The 20,308-nt window shown below is 32.5% G+C and overlaps 1 protein-coding gene across 1 annotated transcript in view; it reads left to right on the plus strand.

Annotated features, from left to right (window-relative positions):
• Window positions 1-1,744, plus strand: part of LOC118199867 (uncharacterized) — a 36,748-nt gene extending 35,004 nt beyond the window's left edge. The window contains exon 5 of the mRNA XM_035371732.2: window positions 701-1,744. Coding sequence (XP_035227623.2) covers window positions 701-1,438 — 738 coding nt within the window. The 3' untranslated portion in view covers window positions 1,439-1,744. The remainder of the gene's footprint in view (window positions 1-700) is intronic.
• Window positions 1,745-20,308: the final 18,564 nt, after the last annotated feature.

A 20,308-nucleotide genomic window follows, 5' to 3' on the forward strand; every position in this document is an offset into this window, starting at 1 on the left:
GCATATCTTCAACTAACATGTTTTCAAAATGGGAAAAACTTTCATACTGTAGTAATTTACTCAAAGTATCATATTTAAATTCTAGACAAAACATAGAAATGGTCTTTGCAGTTTTTTCCAACAATAAACATTTAATTCACAATTTTTGCACTTTGTAGCCACCAATCACGGAAATCACAGGGCGCTATTAGTAGGAATTGTAAGCAAATTACTCCAAAGTACTTTACATAGATTTATGTTAATAGGCTACACACTGATGTTAATAAACTCTACCACAAATTGATGGTGTTGGAAATTCCAAGCTAACTATAGGTTATGCCTTTTGGCATAACCTACAGTTATGAACCATATTTCTGCTTATTTTGGAACATCATGACATATTTATTTTGATACTTATTTATTTTAAAGAACTGATATATTTACTTTATTATTAAAAGATAATTCAGATTATTTTTAAAAACTGATATGTTTACTTTATTATCAAAAGATAATTAGACTGTTAACCATTCTTAGCCTTTGAAGTATTGGTACTTATTTTCATTCATATAAAAAATTACCTTACAACAACTAATAAATCATGAAATGTTCTTATCATCAAAAGACTCAAAATGTGAAGGTTCTTTAAAGTGAATTTCTTGCATATTTATGTATATTCATATTCATGTATTTATAAAATTGTCTAATAATTTCTTTACTTCAGAGTTTAACTGAAGAACAGAAAAAAAGGATGGAATATAATAAAATGTTAGCAGCTGAAAGACGCAGAGCAAGATTAGCTGCTGCTAATGCAGTTTTTCAGAATGATGCACTTATATCTTCTCCAGTGCAGGTCCGAGAACTATCACATGAAGACAAAAATCCACAACCAGAGTTTGATAAACTTTTGAGTTCTGATACTAGGATGGAAGCTGATAACCAAATTGAACACCAAGTGGTTATTAATGAGGTCAGTGATATAGATCGTGATTGTGATGATTTAATTACTTCTAACTGTGGAGAAAATTCATATAAATTAAGAAAAGATATTGATATGAATTCTGAGAAATTAGGGCTTGATTCCTTACTAGATTTAGTGGATGAAGATGAGACAAAGAAATTGACTGAAGGCCCACTAGGAAGCTCAGTTACTTTAACTTGTGATGTTAATGCAGGTCCTTCTCAGTGCAGTAGTATGTCTGATAAATTATTTACTGCTAATAAAAAAAGATCATTACATGGTACATTGATTGAAAGCACCTTTAATGTAAACCAAAACGATGATAGTAAAATTACACCTACACAAATGTTTAGTCAGAATGGAGGTAATGAATTTTCAAGTTCTCAGATTTTAATTGATAAAGTGAATACAGTGTCTGAAAACTATGATAAACCGTTGGATACTGATAATATGGTGTTGAATCACAATGTGAATGATGCATGGAATATGAGAGTATTTTGAATTCTGTTGATGAAACTGAAAAGAATTGTGCACAAGATAATTACTTAATTGCCAAGAATGAAAATGGTGTATTCAGTGACTATAATAATAAAGCAGTTGCAGATGATCAAAAGCACTCTAGTGGAAAGTTGTGTATTTAAATTCTGATATATTAGAACTTAATGAATTATTGAACTTAGTAGATGATGAGAAGCAGACATCATCTAATGAAAATGTGTAAATCACTTAAAAATTGCATTTCCTTTATCTATGTTGTTAATGAAGGCCAAACTGTACTGTTCCAAATAAAAGTATGTTCATATCAAATTTCAGTACAATATTGTTTTAATTAATGTGTATGATGTTATGTAGACATACCTTACACAACATACTATGTTATGGCATCTGTAAGCACACAAACACAAGTCTCACTGTATGAATGTTGGAACTAATCTCCTGCTATCTGTAAACATAAGTTTTTTTTTTTTTTTTTTTTTTTACATAGACTGATGCCACTTTTAAAAAAGTTTGATAAAAGGGCCTTTATTGATCATGTAACATGAAATTTAGTTTGAAATTCATCTTGGTAAATTAAAAAAAATATATGCTTTGTATAAGAGTTGACAATCATTAACAAGATTCTCTACTCTACTACTTAGAATTAACAAAGGGCAAATATGCAAAATAAATGTGTTTTTCAGTATCACAAATCAAATTGGCATGCTTTTTTTGTTTTGATTTCAGAATTCTTTTATTTGGGACACCATATGTTATTTATTAGTGGTATATAATAAATGAGACTTAAAAGGTGAAAAATAATTACATTAAGCAACATAAAATTCAATTAATATGCACTTTAAATATGACCTGATTTCAAACTTTTAATTTAGAGTATGACCATGTACTTTTTTGTAAATGACGTAAGTCTGTTTATTTTTTTCTCTTTTACACGGAGCAATAACATTAAGTGCTTTTGTTTGCTAACTGTATGGTCATTCTGTATGTTACTTAAATTTGTTTGCAAACTTACAGTTCTAATTTTATTGTGTATGGGCATACTGAATAGTGTTTAAATGCACAAGTATTTTACAAAAATGAGTTTAGCAACACTATGTGAGTTGGACAATACATCTTTTAACTTACCATTTTAAGACTTCATCTGCCTAATAAAAATTTTGGTTTTTTGAAACATAATTCTTTAGGTTACTTAAAAACTTCTATGTGCTTTGTTGTAGTATATTTGCACATTTTCTATTAATTATGAAGATACTAATTTGCTAATCTATTTTAGTTAAGTTCACACTGGGATGGAGCTCAGTTTAAGCACTTTCATGCACTTCGTCTAGATAGAATAAGCCAATCCAATCCAGTGAATTTAGTTCAGATTTTTTTTTAAAATTGTATGCTGAATTTAAATTATTGTTAAAAATTAAAATACAAAATATGAAATGAACAACTGAAATGTTTGACATTTCTGAATTAAAAAATATCAAAATAAATTAACTAATAAACAGGATATTAAGTACATATTTTATCAATTATCTTCCCCCTTCCGTACGCAATGAGTAATAAATCTATCATAGTTTAGCCCAGCGATCGCCAACTGGTTGTCAGTGAAAACTTCTTGATAGTCCACAGAAACATTGGTATATTATTTTATATTTTTATGAAGATTCAGTTTAAAAAATGACGAGTAACAAAACCTACTATGGAATATGGATTATACTTTTTTTAAAATTTTAGCTACTATTTTTAACGAAAATCCTTCTGAATTTAGTGACTTTTTAGCTATTTTTGCTAGTGTATCTAGCGACATTTGAAAAGGAGAGCTGGCATCCATGGATATGCTGCTGTTATCAATAATAGCACGAACTGGAATTCTCTTTCCTTTTGAATTACAAACAGATGCTATTGTAGTCATTAATAACATAGTTTTTCTCAGTGTCAGTCGGCAACTTGATGGATTTAATTAAAAGAAAAGTGTCACAGGAAAATATATATGTATTTACACATAAGATACAAATTGTTGTAAAAATGCAACGTCAGTCAAAACTGATTAATTTAACCCCTTGGGTACGGATTTATTTGAGAAAATATTTGCATGTGGAATGGCTATAATTTTTGGTTGTGATTCATCAATAGCTACTTCACTATCAGGAGTATAAAGGTAACAAAATTTATTATTTAGGTAATCCACTATATTTCTAATCTTTCTTATTCTGTCACCTTTATTTTCCTTTTCATTATCCATAAAATGTAGAAAGCTTGAAATATCAAAAAACCTATCGCAAAATTGCTGGCAAAAATTGGAGTACTTATTGCAGAGTTGCCAACTCTCCCGATTTAGGCGGGAGACTCCTGATTTTCAACCACTCTCCCGCCAACCCGATTTACAATATATTTCTCTCGACTTTTTCTTATTCTTAAAATTTCTCACGATTTTCATGGAACTTGGCTTAATACTTCGTTATATGAACAAAAAAAAAAAAAAAAAGTGATTTTGGACATCTGAAAGCAATTGAATTTTATCTAGATTATATCTAAAACAAAACCTTGCGAATCAGATGAGAATTTCTGCTTTGTGAGTGAGAGCATACGTATCCAGAAATGTCGTTTTCCAATTCTCCAATGGGCATCGAGCTCCACTGAGTGTTATCTGGCATATATTGGCCAATGAGCAGAAAGCAAGCTCAAAGCTGTTAGTTGTATGTTCTTTAGTTATTTCGTTCATCTTGTCCTGAGTTGTGTGAGTACACGTGCCTTCGGGAAATAGTTTTAGAAATTATCATCTTTTGTTATGTCTGTGAGAAAGGTGAAATACTCATGTACGTTTCAAAAATCATACACAGTTGACTTTCCTTCCATTATTTCCTCAAGGAAATGTAATAAATTTCCGATGTGTACTGTCTGTCATTGCGATTTTTCAATTTTGCATGGTGAAAGGGTGGATGTTCTCAAACATGTGCGTACACAAAAACACAAGGACAACATGAGTTGTTTTGAAAAAAACGAAAAATTTAATTTTTTTTTCGGAAACAAAGGACTGAAAAGTTATTATTGCAGAATGTCTGTTCTCTACCTTTTTACTGGAGCACAACCTGCCACTGAATGCATCGGATCGTGCTGCAGCTTTATTTAGAAAAATGTTTCACGATAATGAAATCGCTAAGAAATACTCAAGTGCAAGGACCAAAACAGGTGCAATTGTTAAAGAAATGGGTTTGAAAAATAAATCTTTAGTTATTGATTACATTAAAACCACTCCTTCCTGCCTCTTTACGAATGGAAGCAATAATACCGATTCAAAACTGTATCCAATTTTTGTTTCTTTTTTTAATCCAGAGTCTTCAGAAATTGAGTGAAGTTTACTTTCTGTCCCCACTTTAGAACGGCATTCGACAGGCTTTAATATAGCACAGCTAATTATTAAAACTTTAAAAGAAAATGTAGTCCCTCTGTATAATTTGCTTAGCACTTGGTGCCGATAATGCACCATTAATAATAGGCTTGAAGACTGTTGTTGCAGGCATCTTAAGAAAGGAAGATTCAGATTTGCAGATTATGAGGTGCACCTGTCACCTCTTAAATTTAGCAGCTGAAAAAGGGGCAGCTTCTTTACCAATAAATGTGGATAAACACATTGTTGATATTTATTATTATCTTGAAGGGAGTTCTGAAAGGAAGGAAAAATTGAAACAGTTCCAACAGCTGCATAACTGATATTAGTGATGACGCATTAGAAAAACTTTTATTAGCAAAAGCAGGCCTACATGGCAATTGCTATGAACAAAATTATGAAGTTTCTTTCTTAACAAAAGCAAAATCTGCCACTGTTTATAACATATGTACGAAAACTGATTAAAGTGTCTTTCCCCCCCCTTAAACGATGCAAGTAATAAAAATGTTTTTTATGTGTAAGGTATTTTTGTGTTGCTTGCATTTAAGAATTAGTAACTATTTGAAGTTAATTCGTTATTAAAAACTATATCATTTAAAAAGTCTTTTTAACATTGTGAAAAATCTCCTGATTTCTTAAGAAAGTCTCCTGATTTTTGAGTATCATAGGTTGGCAAGTATGTTATTGCATATCTTTTTGACCAATACATATGCATTTTTGGGCTTCTTCAATTGCGACATCAAGATGCATAATGCAATATAAGCTTTCATTTCATCAGAACTTACGGGAAACCACCTTTTTTTTTTTTTTTTTTTTTTTTTTTTTTTTACACAATCTTCTTTTTCTATCACTTGTCTGGCATATCTATTCGTCTCTTCTACTATAGTATCCCAAAAATCTTCATTCAAAACTTCTTTCAAAACATCTAAAGGCATAGGATTACCACCTAGTCTACGCAGGCTCAAAGAATTAATTCCAGATATTTCAGAAAAACCTTTTATATCGGCTACATTTTCTTCTTCCCAAATCCATTCCTCTGATACTAGTTCACGAGAAGATTCACTATCACTGCTCGATAGACGTCTTGTGCATCTTCGAAACCTTGATATTATATTACAATTGTCATCATTTCTTAGTTCAATATTGTCTTCATCACCTTCGCTTTGTATTTCATTGTAATTGACAATTTCAGGATCACTAAAAAATTCTTCTTTAGATTTTTCAAAGTCACTTTCGCTATCAGTTTTTGACATAATGGGGCAGTGTATCGCAAATAATGTTCACCGAAATACTGTAATTGCCTCTTCTATTATGATTGATACTCGCTCTCCTAATAACAATCAGAAAATTATTTATTACCCTTTGTACCATTTTTCATAGGAAAATTTATTTATGCCCTTTTCATGCACTCTCCTATTCTTTTGATTCCAATTTCCAAAGCGGCTTTTGCGACTTCAACAAAAAAAGTTTTAAAAAATTATTTTAAAAGATATTGTTGCTGATGTTACTCTTTCTTTATGGTTGACGTCATATTCAAGAAACTCTTGAGTCTTGCATTCCCTTCAACACTAAGGACACTTCAGTTTTCATCATTCGTTTTTAAATGTCTGAAACAAAATATTTTCTCATGTCCTTTAAACCACTCAAAAACAAAAGCAGAGTTATGGGATTGCAGAAATTGCAGCTGCAAGGAGCACCATGTTCTAAGAGATTTCCAAATGATTAATTAAAATTTAAAAACTAGAAAAAATGTCGTGGGATGTTCTTATGCCCCAAAAGTTCAAATGAAGTGAGACATCCACATTATAAATCCACTATTATCAACAAATTAAAATTCTCGGTCATAAAATATGAAATAGCTTACTTTCGTGTTTTATAAAATTACTTGTGAATGTATTTTTGCATATATAGGACAACTTAACTGACTGATCATTCAGGATAAGTGAATATATTAAAAAATATTAAATAGAAGAAAGTGAAAACACAAAAAAGCCTATCATATCATTCCACAGTTATAATAAAAATCATAACTTTCAGTTTTCGAAGGCCATTAAAATTGATACACTATGAAGGTGGCAAACAAACATTAAATTTGCATGAAAGGTGCTCATGCTGAGATATGAAAATGATTAGCATTCTATGTGCAAAGCACAAAAAGCTGTGTGTAAATCGGAAGATTGTGTTTCTCATTTTAAATAATGCATTTGAACGTTGGTTGCTTCTGTTAAGTTCGTGTTATGCCTCGTGTGAGAACAAGAAACTTCTATCAGCACATATCAGAATTTGACCGTGGCCTGTTGGGACTGCTGTTTATTGTTCTGCAACATTGCTCCTCGTATTGGTCAGAATCCGATAACTTTCAGGCGAATGTGGAATCAATAGATCCAAAAGAGCCGTATACTGAACCGCATGCACGATCTCAGTCGGCCACTAACAACTGAGAGGACAGATGTATTGTCCTCATGGCCTTGCGGAATCGTGTACCCTGGGTCAGAAACTTGGCTCGTGTGCATGATGACAAGTGTCCTTACGGACAGCGTGTGAACGTCTGCAGCACTGTGACATCTATAGAGTGTCAGCACGGCTACGTTTCTGCAGTTTCCTTTGATGCTGCGAAGGTGCGACAAATCACAAGATTGGAACGATGTCTTCCTTTTAAGGCCCGTCCACACAAGGACGCTCCCGACGTAGTTTTTGACTTTTTTGAAGTTTTTAGTAACTTTTTTGACGCCGGTGTAAATTCACAGGACGCAGAAGACGTAAAACTGAGTACGCTCCTGTTCAGCTTTTTCGCCCGCGACGTGCGCGTATAGCCAATAGCCGACCGAGTTCTTATCACGTGTCATAATCAGAAAACCTTCTTGCTTACCCGTTTCAATATGGCGTCAGACCCACACAGAGATTAGCTTTTGCTTAGAAATATAACTGTATACCATGGAGGTAGGAAAGGAAGGAGGGGCCAATCGACACTAGAAGTGAAGCACTGCTTTGAAGCTTGGGTCACCAGATGGGGTGTTCTTTGTTTACATTCAGAAGCTCGCTTGACAGGATTCTGATAGTATTTCGACACATGACAGTTCCATAGAAATCGAAAAAGGGACACTTTCGCATGAAAGAAAAATTCATAGTGTGATGGATAATAGCAATTTGTATAGTGTAGTGACATTTTTGCAAAAATCACATCTTGGTTATTTTTTGATAACTAACAACAGCGATTTTGATTATGAATTTGTTTTATAAAATTCTAAGCTGTTGAACTACAAAAATATAGATTTTAAGAAAAATGTTATGCTTAAAGAATGAAAAATACCTTACGGTACATTTAAAATTGTATACGTCTTTCGATACCCTTGATAGAGAATTCGCTACTTTTATTTTATTTTCCAAACGCCAAAATGTTTTAAATAAAACAAATTTTTTTCACATCCATATATTATTTTTGCATATTATTGCAAAAACCATGTATCTGCCTTTGACAAAATACATAAATATTCATTAACTTATTTATAAATGTGTTTGAAATGAAGAATTATTCACTTATAAACAACTGTGAAAGTACTGTGAAGAAATCTAATTATTAAATGTATCTAATTTATAATGATTATAAATGTTATCTAAATATATAATAACCTTAATATTGAATTGTAAACATAAATTGAAATCCTGTTGACAAATACGTTATAAAACTTTTTAAGCAAGAATTGTTCGTATTGGAAAGCAATCTGTTAAAAGGTATTGTAAAGCAAATGCTATGAGATGCGCACTTAAGAACGTAATAAAGAGTTTTGGAATATGTATTACTGAAATGAAGGGTAAAAAAAAATTTGATAAGTATAATTAAAAGAATTATTCCCCTTACATTTTATAATAACTCAGTTACAAGTTTTAAATAATACTTTAAAAAAAAAACTTATTTTATTCCCTTTCAGAAATGTTCAGAGAAAGTCAAGTACTATTTAAAGTATTTCGCTAATTTCTAATAATTCTCTAATTTAAAATGAACCGAATAGAGCATTAATTATAAATTGACTTATATTTTTCGATTTAAAAGAAGCCAAAAAATCATGTCATATTTAAGAAAGTATTTTAGGAAGAAGCTCTATAAATAAAAAAGAAATAATGCATAATTTTAATATTAATAATACAATAAACTTTGATCTTAATTTTTGTACCTTAACCGAATAAAATCGAATTACCTTAGTTTTTTTTTCTAATGTAATTAATGAAAACTTGTGAAAATATTTCATTCAAATTAAACCATTCTGAGAAAACTGTCCTGTGAAAGTATGGTATTTAATTCCGTTCAGAATGAAATGTTGTTTAAAAATATGTTGTTTTCACATACTTAGGACTCTGAAGTATTGTAGAAAAAGAAAATATATACATTTATATTATGTATATAAATGTATATATTTATTTATTTTATTATGAAAATATATTATGTATATTTACGACGTAATTGCAAAATATTTACATCCGAACGCGTCAAATCCCATTGAACTCAATGATAAATGACCCAATGTTTTGGTCACTACGTAGGGATCGCCGGTGCTTCAGAGCAGGGTACGGGAGAAACTTGTTTAGGGCGACTCCATCTTACTTCCTACTTCCATTCTGTATACAGCAATAAAATAATCAGCATTGTTCACGCCATCTTCAGATTTCTCAAACTGTACATATTAGTATAAATTTAAAATTCTCATTAAAGGGGAAAACTGTATACTTATAAAGCAATGATCCGACCAGTATATCCATATGCTTCACCTATTTATAACACCGTAAGTAATAGGAGCCTAAATAAATTACAGTTTCTACGAAATCAAAGTTTCTGCCTTACAAAATTCTCCTCAATTATTATAAATATTTGCTATATTGTGTAATAAAAAGCTCTATAAATATCCCAATATTTAAGTACACCAAAAACTAACTTCAGCAATATAATAACTTCTAAAATAAAGCAGTTGACTGTGAAAGAGTATTCAATAAAATACAATTATGAAATTTTGGAGGAAAGTTACAACTTGTGTCATACAGCAATCATTTATTTAAGTTTAATTAAATGACCTTTGCAGCGACTTCTACTTGTTACATTATTTTTCACAAACACTGCTATCACAGATATCTGAGTGGTCAGCGCACTGCTTTGGTGGCGGAGAAATGGAAAGGTGGCAAGTTCGAACCTCACCCGTAGATGGTATAATTCAGTTAGCTTTTCTCATTTTGAAACATGTTTCTTATATTTAATCATGAATCATTATATTCTTATTTTACCTATTATTATCGTTTTCATTTCTTATTTTATTCATTATTATTATTGTTTTTAATTTAGTTTAAAAATGTGCAGTGCAAATAGAAATCCTTATGTAAAAATATATCTGCATCTCTTTATCATATATCATCTATAAATTCTCTCTTTATTTTTACTTTATTGCATATTTTATCATGCACATAATTTCTCATAAACTGTCCAAAGTTTGAACCTCATTCTAAATTCAAAAATAAATAAATAAAAAAAAAAAAAAAAAAAAAAGACCAAGGGACAGCGAGTTAAATAATATGAAGTTGGTTTTATTATATGGTGGATGGTGTATATAAAGAGAATTAAGTAATTTAATTCTCTTTATATACTGTATTCCAAACCAATTTTATAAATCCTAATTTTCATACGATATAGAATCTGCAAGTCTGTCAAACTGGTCGATACTCATCCTGAAGGAATTAAAAAACAAGTAATATACCCCCCCCCCAAAATTAAGTCAATTCCTACTTAGGTCCACAAAGAAAAGTTTAAAAATACAAAAATTAATAAGTAAATAAATAAAAATAACATACAAACATAATTTTTTTAAATTAAACAAAGCATAATTTTTTTAATTAAAAATTAAAAAATTTTAATATCTAAAAAAGCTGTATTAACATCAAGTGCCATTCACTGCAAGTTTAAAAAATTGTATTTGAACTTGAGTGGATGAATAAAAAGCATTTTATGTACTGAAAATTTGAACAAGATATAAGGAGAGTGAGAGCTAATAGTAGGAATTTAATAATTCCAGATATTCCTTTCGCAAACAAGGCAGTAAAAAAAAAAAAAATCTCTTTGAACAGGTTGCTCTAAATAAATCTTTCGGACCCATTCTTGCCATTTTTTACGGTTTTGCCTCTGCTTAATAATTGCACATAATAGTAAAGTTTCAGCTATAAAAATAATCATCTGATTCGGACAACTTGCCGCAAAACATACAGAAGAACAGCGAAGTAATAAGATACAGCTCTGTTGACGCTATATTACAGCGTCACGTGATTTTTGCGCAAAATAATTCTATTGGTTAAACGCACTCTTCGCAAGCGTACTCGTTTGGACGCTTTTACGCTGGTAACGTAAAAGCGCGTTCGTCAGCTACGTTTCGAGCGTACTCGTGTGGATGGGCCTTTAGACGAAATTTTGTTTCTGTGTACAGCATCATGACAGAAGTATTCGTATGTAGAGGCACCGAGGAGAACGAATGTTGCCAGCTGCGTTCGTCATTGCCCATACGGGCCTAGCGTGCTGGTTTGGGTGTCATTGGATACTCCTGCCTTATTTGCATAGTCGATAATGAGGCCAACCAATCGATAAGGAATCACGCCATCACATTTCTGTCGTATTAAGGCTCGTGGCTGCACCCTACCTTTGAAGCCTGCATGACCTCGCCTTTCAACACGATAATGCACTAATGCATGCTGTCCATACTGTTCTGACATTTCTCGACGCAGAGAATGTTTGACTGTTGCTCTGATCAGCACATTTTCCAGATGTCTCATCTATTGCAAACATCTGGTCATAGTTTGCCAAAAACTCTGGCATAGAGTGCATGCTCTGTATATTGAATTCTGCATACTGTATACCCCAAACCACGTGCAAATTTAATCATGTCTTCCCGCCATTGTACTATATATGTACATTAAATAGGATTTTTCTGTTTGCTTTCCTTCCTGGTATAACAATTTTAATCAGTTGTGCATAACAAAACACTCGCGTCAAATATTGTGTGAAATTCAATAAATCTGCTGCCCAAACTCTTATATATGCTTTAATACGGCTTCTGGTGATGGCGTTTGAAACAGGACGAGAATTTTTGAATGGCAATCTCGTTTCAAGGCTAATCGAATTTTAATTTGAAGGTGATGAACGTTCCATTAACCAAGTACAAGCAAACGGCAGAAAATGTTTAAAAAATTCGAAACTTCTTCCAGGAAAATAACTGCATAATAATTAATTCGCAGACAATTTTGGGATTGCTTAATTAATTTTGTTTCCACTCATACTCATCCATCCTATATAACATAAGTTTGGAAAAATAACATGGTAATCATTCCTCATCTACTCACTTTATTTAGTTTATTGTGAGTTTGCTCCGTTCAAACAGAAACGAAATGTAAAAGAAGACGTTTCAGAACTTTGCCTAATATCAAGTAGGAATTATAACTGGTCATTTTCATCTTCAAAGAAAATGACTTCTACAGTAGTTCTGACCGAGAGAAAACCGGTGGGATTTGTTGTCTATTCTAATCTATTGACTAGTCTTTGGAAGCTATATTTAAAAATATAATTATACAAAATAATTTCAAGAAAGGGCGGAATATTCATCGCAAAATCATCTCTTTTTTTTTTTTTTTTTTATATGGTTTTCTTATTAGACATTTGAAAATTAATAAAAATATTTATTAAGCAATAACTTTAATTTGATTCAAACTGTGATAAGATTTGTTTCGGTCAAGAATCAAATTAAAAATTTCTTGATATGCAAATTATGGCACATATTACCCCATTTAAACCGTCAATCTGTCTTTCGCAGTTTTCAGTGAATCATATTTCTTTACAGTTTTGCATGAACAATGGGTCCGTTAGAAAGAAAACCTTGTAAAAATAAATAGTAATATGTGTAAATCTAAATCTTATGTAACTTTGTACAAATATTCAGTAAATAAAGAAATAAATGATGGTGATATACTCTAATAGAACTATCAACCTCAAGGTGATCTCTCCCAGCAAAAATATTTCTTACTAATTTTGGCAAGAAAAAGTACCGAAAAAGAAAAGTAGTAAATTTATATTTGTTTTCGTTTCACTGGCATTAGGACATTTTACGATGTTAATATTGGAGGAATTTATATTCATTTTGACTAACCAGTTGAGTTTAAGTTTATGCTTTCTTTCCTAGAAGTCTTCATTCCCCTAATTGTGAATGCCAGAATATTTAAATTTGGCAGCGCCCGTGAAGGAATGCAAATTCTACCCAAGTAGGAGAAAAGGTTTAAATACTGAGCTCTAGAAAGGAAAGTTAGAGAGAGTGGGCAAGTATTGTACTTTTGTAGCTTCTGATTCTATATTTATCGCAGGTTAAAGTGGCGTAACTGCTGTTACTTTGCTGCCACTAGACTTCGACGTGTTTTAGGTAACAGGATTATGTAAGCCCTGGGGAAAATTCTACTGTTTTGTTAATATCTTCGAATTTTAAGTTTAGTTCTTGTTAGTTACCGCCTGAGCGAAGTGCAATTTGTTAGCGTCAAGTCGACGCATTGTGAATTTTAAGGAATCTAATAAAGGCTTCTTCTAATCCTTCTCCTGTCTGGTTCTCTGCATTTACTTCAGCAGTCACACTGAAAGTTTAGCAACTCGATATTACAATATCTTTTTATCATAGATGAACTCAAAATTACTAAATTAATACGTGTCTGACAGATATGGAAAGGAAAATGTCAAAGCTCAGCTCCTTGTAATCATCTATCTAAGGTTCCACTTTTTAAGTTTCCTATTCTATGTATAGACATTTTAGTTATTTCAGATGCAATTTATATATAAATATTTCATTTATTTAGCACGCTAATTACATATACCATAGTAGAAAGCCCGACAGTCATACGAAATGACCGCTATTCTAGATATTATAAATTGTAATTGAAACGATTTGTGCAAAGGTGTCTGCTAATTCAACCTGAATGACCCAGAGCAGGCGGCGAGGACGTCCTTTTGCTTACTGCCCCGCGGGGTTTCCCCCTACTACTTGCTTAATTGCTTAAAATGGATTGCAATGAAGGAAACCACTGGCAGTACATTTCTTAAGAGCCACCGCTAGCTCAATCAATAAAGGTGATTTAAATAATGAAATGTTAATTCACATGTCAAAGATCTCTTTGTACACAACATTTCTTGTGTAGATCTTTCCATCACTTTTAAGCTCGTCTAGCAGAGGACCATCCATTATTTTTAATTTTACGTCCACTCTTTCACGAGCTCTTGAACAGGCAACATAAAGTTGACCGTGTCCAAATGCAGGCTCAGGTAAAAAAATGCCAACACGCTTTAGGTTGGTCCTAAGACTTATGGATGGTCATAGTGTGAAAAATTTTATCTTTCAAGTGTTTACAAACGTAAGTTATTATTTTGTTTATATTTTATTTTTATCTTTGTATAATGCGTGCTGAATTTCATTTTTGGCGTGTTTGTAACTGCGGGATTTTTTAGTAGTTAGGTTCTGGCAACAACACTGATCTACTGAGCAACTCCCAACCTGAGTTAGGCTAAAGGCAACAAACAGAATATGTTACTTAGAGGTAAAACCATCTACTATCTACTGGCCACAACCTTAGGTCGGGGCCAAAACAGATCAGTCGGGCATTAATAGTCAAAGTCAGATTTCAAAGTTTACATTTGTACAATATACAGAGTTATTTGGATATATTGCATACGTTGAAGAAATACATCTGAAGTTCTTAGGAATTTCCAGAATAGTTAAGACAGGAATTGACAGTCGCCTACAGTAACAAACATGGTAACAATAAATGCAAAAGTAGAAGATCATAGTTAGATAAATGTCAGTCATATATAATAGAAACACAAGTAAATGAACAATAAGGATCAACACCCCGTTCAGAATCTGCACGCTATTGAAATGAAGTACAATATAGTCATGAAAGAATCAAGTCTGATCTCTAGAGTCCAAATTTAAGTGTAAATGAACATACTTTATGTTCCATAATCCAGTACTAAATGTTTTGTCCAAAGCAAAGTGTATTGTGCAGTTCATGCAAGATTCAAGTCATATAACTCAGAGGTACTGGAATTTGTACTAAATCATAGTAATAAAATCCAAAAGTTCAATCAAGAAGTTTGCTAATTCCAGTACAAATAACAGTTGTCATATAATTGTAATAATAGATATACCTATATGTATAATAGATCATACCAGATATACACAATATAGAGCAAACATTATGTTTCCATACTTGGTCATAAATGTGCCAGGAGAAAAAACTATGAGTACAATTATATGTTAATCTACATAAGAACAGATAGCATAATTAAGACACAACAACACGCTGAACAAATACTAATACAGAAGTCAAAGAACAAAGGTGACCAGATAGTCGTCATGGATAAGAACACTTACATCGATGATGTAACTAAACTCTTAAACGAAGGACTATATAATCCGATTCCTAAAGATCCTTCACCTTCGGACCTGTCAAAAATAAAAACTGCGATCAAATCTTCACAAATCATTTCAAGCAACTTAAAACATTCGCTTATCCCATCTGTTGTGAATTGTGCCAGATTATATGCTCTTCCCAAAATTCATAAAAGTGGTATTCCTTTCCGCCCTATTGTATCAAATTTAGGTACTGCCTCGTATCCTTCAACTAAATATTGAGTTTCTAGATTTTCAACTCTATTAGACAATAACATCTACACCATAAAAAATTCAATAGAGTTTGTAAAAAAAGGTTAAAAACATTTCTCCTAGAAATTTACTCATGGTTTCTTTTGATGTAAATCATTATTCACCAATGTTCCAGTGGAGGGTGCATTAAGATGTCTGGAAACCAGACTTCGCGAATTTCATTTCTCTTGCATAGAAATTGATGAGTTAATTTCTCTCACTCAACTCTGAAACAAACACACTTTGTTTTCCAAAATAAATATTACAAGCAAACTGAGCGATTAGCCATGGGAAGCCCCCCTCAGTCCGATCCTGGCTGATATCTACATGCATCATTATGAATCAAAATTGTTTGAAACTTTAAACTTCCCGGTATGGTTCCGCTACGTAGACGATACTTTTACACTGTTTGAAGGTAATACAGATGATTTAAATAAAGTTCTTTCAACAATGAATTCTATTGATCCTGCTATTCAGTTGTCTATTTGAACTTGAGACTTGCAATTCGCTTCCGTTTCTCGACATTCTGGTCACACGTAACACATCCAACTTCAGTACTACGGTTTACCGTAAACCATCATCGATTTGCCTTCCACCACACTTTAAATCATGTCATCCGACTAAACAAAAGTTAGCTTCATTTTATTCCTATGTTTTCCGTGCTCATCAAGTTTGCTCCTCCAAACTATTCCTTGATGAAGAACTAAATTATTTAAAAGCAATAGCTATTGACAGGGGCTTTTCACCCAACATTATTAATCAAGCAGTTAAAAAATTCCCATCTCAACACACTAAAAGGCACACTCTTGTTTTAGGAGATTATAAAAATTCTGTTGCCAATCCCTTCTTTCCATCAATTAGCTATAAAGTTGCACATATTTTGCAGAAATTTAACTTTGGAGTCGTTTATTCTCCCATCAATAAAATTCCGAGTTCCATACTTAAGGCCCTATTCCGGATATGAATTCCTGGGGTATTTATAGAATTCCTTACCAGTGGGGTTTAATTTACATTGGCCAAACTAAGAGAGCCTTAAAATTTCGCGTCAAGGAACATGAGGCATATGTTAGAAAAAAGGAAACACAGAAGTCTTCTGTCGCTCAACATTGTTGGTCTGAAAAAATCACACTTTCAATTTTTCTGCTGCCAAAATTATTCAAAAAACATCTTCCATTGGAGAACTGGATTTTTTAGAGGCATTTCACATTCAAAAAAATCTTTCTGTTCTAGTTAACGATCCTAATTCAAATCCATCTTTGTCTTCGGCCTTTAAAGAAATTATGTTTTAGTTCGGCTTTCACCAACAGATGACGCCACTTGCTTATTTTTGACCATGCTTTCTTATCTTATCTAATAATTATTTTCTATCTTGTTCATTTGCGATTTTGCAGCTGAGGATGGTGGTTCGGTAAAATCATCGAAACTAGTTCTGTGAAAATTTTGTAAATATAACGCTGATTTTTTGTTGTTCGACTTCTGAATTAGATAGCATAATATTGAGAGACATGCATTCATGACGTTGAACAAAAGATTACTTCCGATACAACTAAGCACTTGCTGTACGCTTTATGCTGTTGCTTTTGAATGAAAAAAATGCCATACCATTTATAAGAAATCAGATGTTAAAATTACTAAAAGTACAATTGTATTATTTCGTAGGTATGTCATTCCAGATATTCACTGGTTCATATAAGCCAAAACAAAATTTGATTATGCACAGATTCAAACAAGAATATTTAGCAGTAAGATAGAACATAGTGTAAATATGGAAAGTTCGCGCCAGATATATGAAGAGATAAACGAAGAAAGTCAATCGCTAAATTAAAGTAATTCTAAGTGCAATAGTCAACACTACATATTATTACACATTATTACATTTGTATTCAAAACCTAGTTATTAATGAAAGTAAGAGATATATGCAAAGATATACAATACTGGTTCAAATACATACAATAATACTTATTTCATATAAAACTTACTAATTACATTAAATTACACAAAACATATTACATATTGTTACATAATGCTCAATATAATTACATGTTACATATTATCATTGCAAATACAAAAGACAGATCATAACCTAATACATTTTAAAAACACAATATTTGTTACAAATCAATACACATTATAAAAAGTTGCAGTATCAAACACCAGGAGTACACCAGATATTCATGGATAAGCATAACTCTAGTCAAATAATGTTAAAATTATTGAAATAAACAATGTATAAGAAAAAATTCGAACAATTAGGTTATGCACAGAAACTCTGGTGAAGTCAAATAAAACTAAATAAGAGCAAGAACATGTATGCATTTTGTTAATCTTGTCGTTACATAAACAACATTCAATAGTACCATAAATGTGCTATAATAAATTTCCACCATTTAAAAAAAAGTATGACCATGTCAAGACAGATTGTAAGAGAGGCAGACCGATTACAGATGAATTTGTCTACAAATCAGAGCATATACCAATCACAAAGTACAGTTACAAATAAGCACATAAAAACTGAAACTAAACATTTGACATGTTACAAGAAGCAGTCACCACGAGCAATGGGAACACAATTATCCTATTTTAAATAAAGAGTCATACCAAAAATACAACCAAATCTAACTCATGCCATAGTAAATGCTGTAACAATTTCCAAGATAAAAGAAGAACAGCATTCAGCACAACATATTACAACACATTATTACTTGTCACATAATAAAATTACTTGTAAAAAATATTTCTAAGTCTGTTCTATTTTTAATTTTAAGAGTAAAATTTATGCTGTGTTTCTGATATGGTGACTTCCGGTTATGTTTTACCACCATCGCCATCACCACACTGAGTTATAAGAAGAGAAGGCATCTTTTTGTGATATTTAAAGATGCGCATATTGAGTTTCGATGTGCTTACGTCTAATAAATGTGTTTTATTAAACAACTTGGAGTTTTAATGAATCCTTCTTGACTTTGGAGTATTTTTAGAAGGCAATTATTTGTCACATAGCAAAGGAAAGATTTACAGGAAATTGTCTACGTCTCAATTGAAACGGCAACCCTCAGCCGTGGCAACTTCACCCCATTGACTAGTACAGTTACGCAAGCAACCAATAAACTAACGGCGACAAACAGACACTTAAACCGCATATAATAAAGATATTTATTTATTTCATTTTATTTGTTTTTCATCTTTGCCGGTTGCATATTTCCGAATTCTATTATACATAGATGTTAAATTTATTTATTAAATGCTAAATGCACATGTTCTTGTATTTTTAATTTTTCCGGCTTAGCTTTCTCATAATATTCGTCACTCGCTGCACTGCACGGAGAATAAAACAATTTACAGTTACGCAAGCAACCAATAAAGTATCAGCGATAAACACTTAAGCTGCATATATATAAGACTAGAAAGCCTGGCAGCCATACGAAATGACGGCTGTTCTGGATATTAGAAATTGTAATTAAAATGATTTGTGCAAAGGTGTCTGCTAATTTAAACTGAATTACCCAGGGCAGGCGGCGAGGACGCCTCTTTGCTTACTGCCCCATGGGGTTTCCCCTTTCTACTTGCTTAATTGCTTAAAGTAGAGTGCAGTGAAGGAAACCACTGGCGGTACATTTTTTAAGAGCCACCGCTAGCTCAATCAATAAAGGTGATTTAAATAATGAAATGTTAATTCACATGTCAAAGATCTCTTTGTGCACAACATTTCTTGTGTAGATCTTTCCATCACTTTTAAGCTCGCCTTGCAGAGGACCATCCATTATTTTTAATTTTACGTCCGTTCTTTGAACAGGCAACATAAAGTTGACCGTGTCCAAATGCAGGCTCAGGTAAAAAAAAAAAAAAAAAAATGCCAACACGCTTAAGCGTTTGGCCCTGAGACTTATTGATGGTCATAGCAAAGGCAAGTTTTACAGGAAATTGTCTACGTCTCAATGGAAACGGCAACCCTGTGCCGTGGCAACTTCACCCCATTGGCTAATACAGTTACGAAAGTAACCAATAAACTATCGGCGACAAACAGACACTTAAGCCGCATATATATATGGGGTGAAGTAACATCATGTCCTCCGAAACGGCCAGCTCCCGGGCCTAGCGAAGCACACCGTTGGATTGCGCAGGTCCATGGCACGCCATTTTGACCATTCGCGTCTTTTGGGGGCTTAAATTAGCCGAGATATTAATTAAAAACTAATTTTTCCCTACCTTTTTCCTACATTTTTCACTTTCTTTCTTGGATTTTCGCTATTGGAGGGATTTGGCTACTTGCCAAATTCTTTTTTCTCAATGTCTACGGAACGGCGCCGAGTTGAAATTCGAGACGCGTACCCTCGGATTCCAAAAAATTCTCCGAATCCATCGATATCGTTCTAATTTTCGTACGACTTTAATCGGTCGAGATATTAATTAAAAACTGCGGAAACGTTAATTTCCGTGCTCATTTTTCCGAGTGGCAACAATAAACTATTGGCGACACACACTTTAGCCGCTTATATGTATCTCTACATATAATGAAAGAAAGAGTCTGTCTGTGTGTGTGTGTGTGTCTTTCGTTCGCGTTGCGAGTAAGTTAATAGATCCACGGCTACGAAATTTGGTACATAGGTGCATCTAGACAAAAGCCAGTGCACCTCGAAGCGATTTTTTCGAAATTTGAATTAGATTTTTTTTTTTTAAATTTTATGTTTTGTGACGAAATTACGTCATTTTGAGACATAATGGGCTATAGGAAAGCGAGATTTTACTCTACGCACTCCATTTTCACATCGTCATGAAACGTAGGCACTTAGCTA

The sequence above is a fragment of the Stegodyphus dumicola genome, chromosome 2, assembly GCF_044657685.1.
Source record: "Stegodyphus dumicola isolate Sdum_Otavi_A_Nest chromosome 2, ASM4465768v1".
In the NCBI taxonomy this organism is placed as follows: domain Eukaryota; kingdom Metazoa; phylum Arthropoda; class Arachnida; order Araneae; family Eresidae; genus Stegodyphus; species Stegodyphus dumicola.